The sequence below is a fragment of the Triticum urartu genome, chromosome 7A, assembly GCF_056163025.1.
Source record: "Triticum urartu cultivar PI428250 chromosome 7A, HENAU_Tu73, whole genome shotgun sequence".
NCBI classification, from domain to species: Eukaryota; Viridiplantae; Streptophyta; class Magnoliopsida; order Poales; family Poaceae; genus Triticum; species Triticum urartu.
In genome coordinates this window covers 619,385,794-619,389,153 of record NC_141879.1, presented here as the reverse complement: position 1 = coordinate 619,389,153, position 3,360 = coordinate 619,385,794, and the positions used below count along the sequence as shown (strand labels likewise).

Genomic DNA, 3,360 nt, shown 5'->3' with positions numbered 1-3,360 from the left:
GATGTGCACCAAGGACATGCCTCACAAGGAGGTGGCCTTCATGGTGAACTATCTCTCGGACAACAAGCTTCTGGAGGATTGGCGGTTCGGCAAGGAGCCGTACTCCCGCACCAACCCCCCGCCCGTGGTGAGTTACCTTTCCTTTCATTCTTTGGGTTGTCATGTTTCTTGCCGAGTTGTTTTGACCAGTCGACTTTGGTCAGAATCCCCTCCTCCACCCGCCAGCCGACACCTCGGGGCTGGCCCGCGAGTTCCTCGCCAACCGGGCGGAGAGCGACGTCGACGACCCCGATTTGGGGCCGGCGGCTCTGGAGGACGACGCCGAGGGAGGAGGAGCAGCAGGCGACTTCAGGCCTTCGGCCACTTTCGCCGATTGGCCTGATGACGACGGCGAGGGAGAAGTCACCCCCCGCCATCGGCTAGGAGCCAGCCAGCCTGGCGCGGGCTCTTCTACCGCGTCGGGTGCTCCAGGCGGCGGGAAGAAGCGTAGGGCCGTGCCGACCTTGTTCGGCAGTCGGCCGAAGAAGCCCAAGGGTTCGGCTGCGGCGACCCGGCGGGACGAGGCGGCTGCGAAGGCCATCCGCTTCTGTAAGGAAGTGAAGAAGCCGCCATTGGTCTCCGCGTGAGTATTCTGTCTCAATGCTTTTATTCTTTCTTTGTGGCTTTGCCTAAGTCTTTTGCTTGCTTCCCTTTCTTCAGGGCTCTCCTCATGCTTGAGAGGGTCACCGCCGCCTCCGTCATGGGGCAGCGGAGACGTCCGCCACCACTCGGCGGATTGACCCCGCTGCTGACCTCCGGGAGGCTACAGAGCAGAATGCGCAGGAGAAGCGCAATCAAGAAGAGGCCGTTCGGCTGGAGAAGGCGGAGGCCGATAGGGCGGAGGCCTCTGCCAAGAAAAAACTGGCGGAGGCCGAAGCCGCCGCCGCGATGAAGCGGCAGGCTGAGGAGGCCGCACGCCGCCAATCGGCGGTGTTTGTCACCCCACTAAACTCTGCGCCGCCGCCTCCGGAGTTCACGGGGCAGTCTGGGGAAGCCGGCGGCGAGAACCCCGTCGTGGAGAGGGAAGGCGGCGACCCTTCTATGCCGGACGTGATCGTTCCGCCGCCGCCTCCGCCGCCATCTGAGAGTGCGCAAGGCAAGCAGCCAGCGGACCCTACGGTGCCGCCGACCGAAGACGAGGCCGTGGCGAGGTTACTCCTCCAAGTCGGCTCGCCGACGCACCGCCGTCTGGAGAAGGCGACTTCGGCACCCCGCCCCCTAGAGGCCGACACTGCCAGCTCGGCGATCCCAGACGCCGAAGCGACGAGCGCCGCGCCCATTGGGTGGGTGCGAGGAGGCGGCACAGGGCCGCTGAACTGGGCGCTTGGACGTCCAGGCAAAGCTTCGTGCTGAGGCGATGCTCTCCAGAATTGCACCAAGGCATACCTGGCGTCGCGGGCAGCCGTCCGGGTATGTCTTTTCCCTTGGTCCTTGTTTCCTTGTTCCTCTCTGTGGGGGCGCGCCAGCACACACACTGGGTGTAGTCCCCGAGTTTCAGGCTGGCTGCTGAGCAAGCGGCCTGAAACTCCAATTGATGAACTCTGGGTATTGACTTTTTGTCTGAAACGCTTGACGCAGGATTACCACAACCTCCGCGTCACTGCCTTCAACCGTAACGTTGAAGAGCTGGGCAAGCGGACCTCCGATTGGTCGGAGAGCTGGAGTAAGTCCTTTTTCTTCTTTGCGGGGGCGCGCTGGCGCACCCGCGGGCTGTAGTCCCCGAGATTCGGGCCGACTGCTGTGCAGTCGGGCCGGATCTCCCCGGCGATCTTCTTTATTGATGACTTAACGCCTTCTTTCTTCCTTCTTTTCAGGAGCCAACGCTGCTCTTCAACAGCAGCTGAGCGAAGCCAACTCCACATTGCGCGCCAAAGGGGAGGAGTGCAGCAAGCTCGCCATGGAGCGCGATCTGCTGGCCACTCAATTGGCAGAGCAAAAGGAGCTGCTTGTGAAGACGCAGAGGGAGGCGGAAGAGACGGAGACCGCCCTCCTGGCCGAGTTCGCGAGCGAGCGCTCCTCCTGGTCTGACAAGGAGGCGATGCTGGCCTCCGGCTTCCATGAGATTGAAGACATCATTGATGGTGAGTTTCTTTACTTTCTTTCTTCGAGCTGCCAATTATAAGTCGTGCCGCCTCCTTGTTTTTGACTTGCTTTTTCGCTTCTTCCATCTTGGCAGACTTCTTTCCTGGGCACTCGCAGGCCGCCATCCAAGCCATCGAGGCTGATCGTGAAGGTCGGAGGGTGGAGGGTGCAGAGATCGCCACCGACGCCCCCCGAACCCTTGACGAGCACATCATGAGCATCGAGGCTCGCCTTCGACCGACTCACCGGATGTTGCGCTGGCTTCAGCATGTCGGTGCCCAGGCGATTGCCGCCCTGTGGCCGGACATGCAGGCTCCGCGCACCCCCAGCCTGACGGCCGACTGGCTAGGGGTCGCGACTGGTCGTCTTCAGGCCTGGAAGGGTTCTTCGGCCCGAGCTAGAGCGCGCCGGGCCTTGGAGTTCGTCAAGGCGTGGTATCCGGGGCTGGATCTAGACCGGCTGGCCACACTTCGGTCGGAGGCCCAGCTGGAGCTGGCAGCTGCGGAAGACGCCCTCGTCAAGCGTGCCACGGTGATCGCCGAGTACACCGACACCAGCATCTTCGTCCCTGAGCGGTCTGAAGACGGCGAGGAGGTACCGCCGGAGTGGTTTGGGATGAACCCAGACTACGGCGAGGACTCGGTGGAGGTGATTGGCTCCAGCGTCGAGGAGGAAGGCGAGGCGGAGGATGAAGGCAAGACGGAGGCACCAGAAGACGGAGCAGACGGCCAGCCTCAGCTCGACCGCGCCTCCAGCAACGAGCCGCGTGCGACCGACCCGACTGCCGCCGGAGGCGATCAAGCCGAGACTAGCCAGCCGGCCGCCCCGACGCCTGACACTGCCGCCTCCTCCGACCCTCCGAATCCGTCTGCTGCTTCCTAAGATGCCGCTTTACCTTTATTTTATCTGCTTCAGTAGTCTTTGAAGAACTTGTTAATTCGCACAATTCCACTCGCGGGGGTGTATTTTGAACTTCTGCGCGAAGATTCGGACAAGGGCCTATGCTATGTAAATATATTTATCCGAGTTCTATCTTTTCTTGCTCATTGCTCTTTTGGCTTTTTTGCTTTGCCGCTTTCTCTTAGTTGTCTGCCTTGCCAATCGGACAGCCGCTCTGCGGACTGCCGCTGGATCAAATGCTTGGCTACTTTGGGAAGGCAAGTACTTAGCCGTTTTTAAGAGTTTTTGAGCAAGTTGAATAGAAGGCGGCAATCCGACTAATCGAGAGTCGGTTTGCGA

At 61.1% G+C, this 3,360-nt stretch overlaps 1 protein-coding gene across 1 annotated transcript; it reads left to right on the top strand.

Annotated features, from left to right (window-relative positions):
* Positions 1-2,077: 2,077 nt before the first annotated feature.
* On the top strand, positions 2,078-3,003 carry LOC147960724 (uncharacterized). Its single transcript, XM_087536251.1, has 2 exons — positions 2,078-2,120; positions 2,216-3,003. The coding sequence occupies exons 1-2, from the start codon at positions 2,078-2,080 to the stop codon at positions 3,001-3,003; spliced, it is 831 nt and encodes a 276-aa protein (XP_087392377.1).
* The last annotated feature ends 357 nt before the right edge of the window (positions 3,004-3,360 follow it).

Coding starts and splice junctions, on each gene's coding strand:
- LOC147960724 (XM_087536251.1), top strand. CDS start 2,078: ATGCTGGCCTCCGGCTTCCATGAGATTGAAGACATCATTGATG. Junction 2,121..2,215: donor GATTGAAGACATCATTGATG/GTGAGTTTCTTT, acceptor CCATCTTGGCAG/ACTTCTTTCCTGGGCACTCG.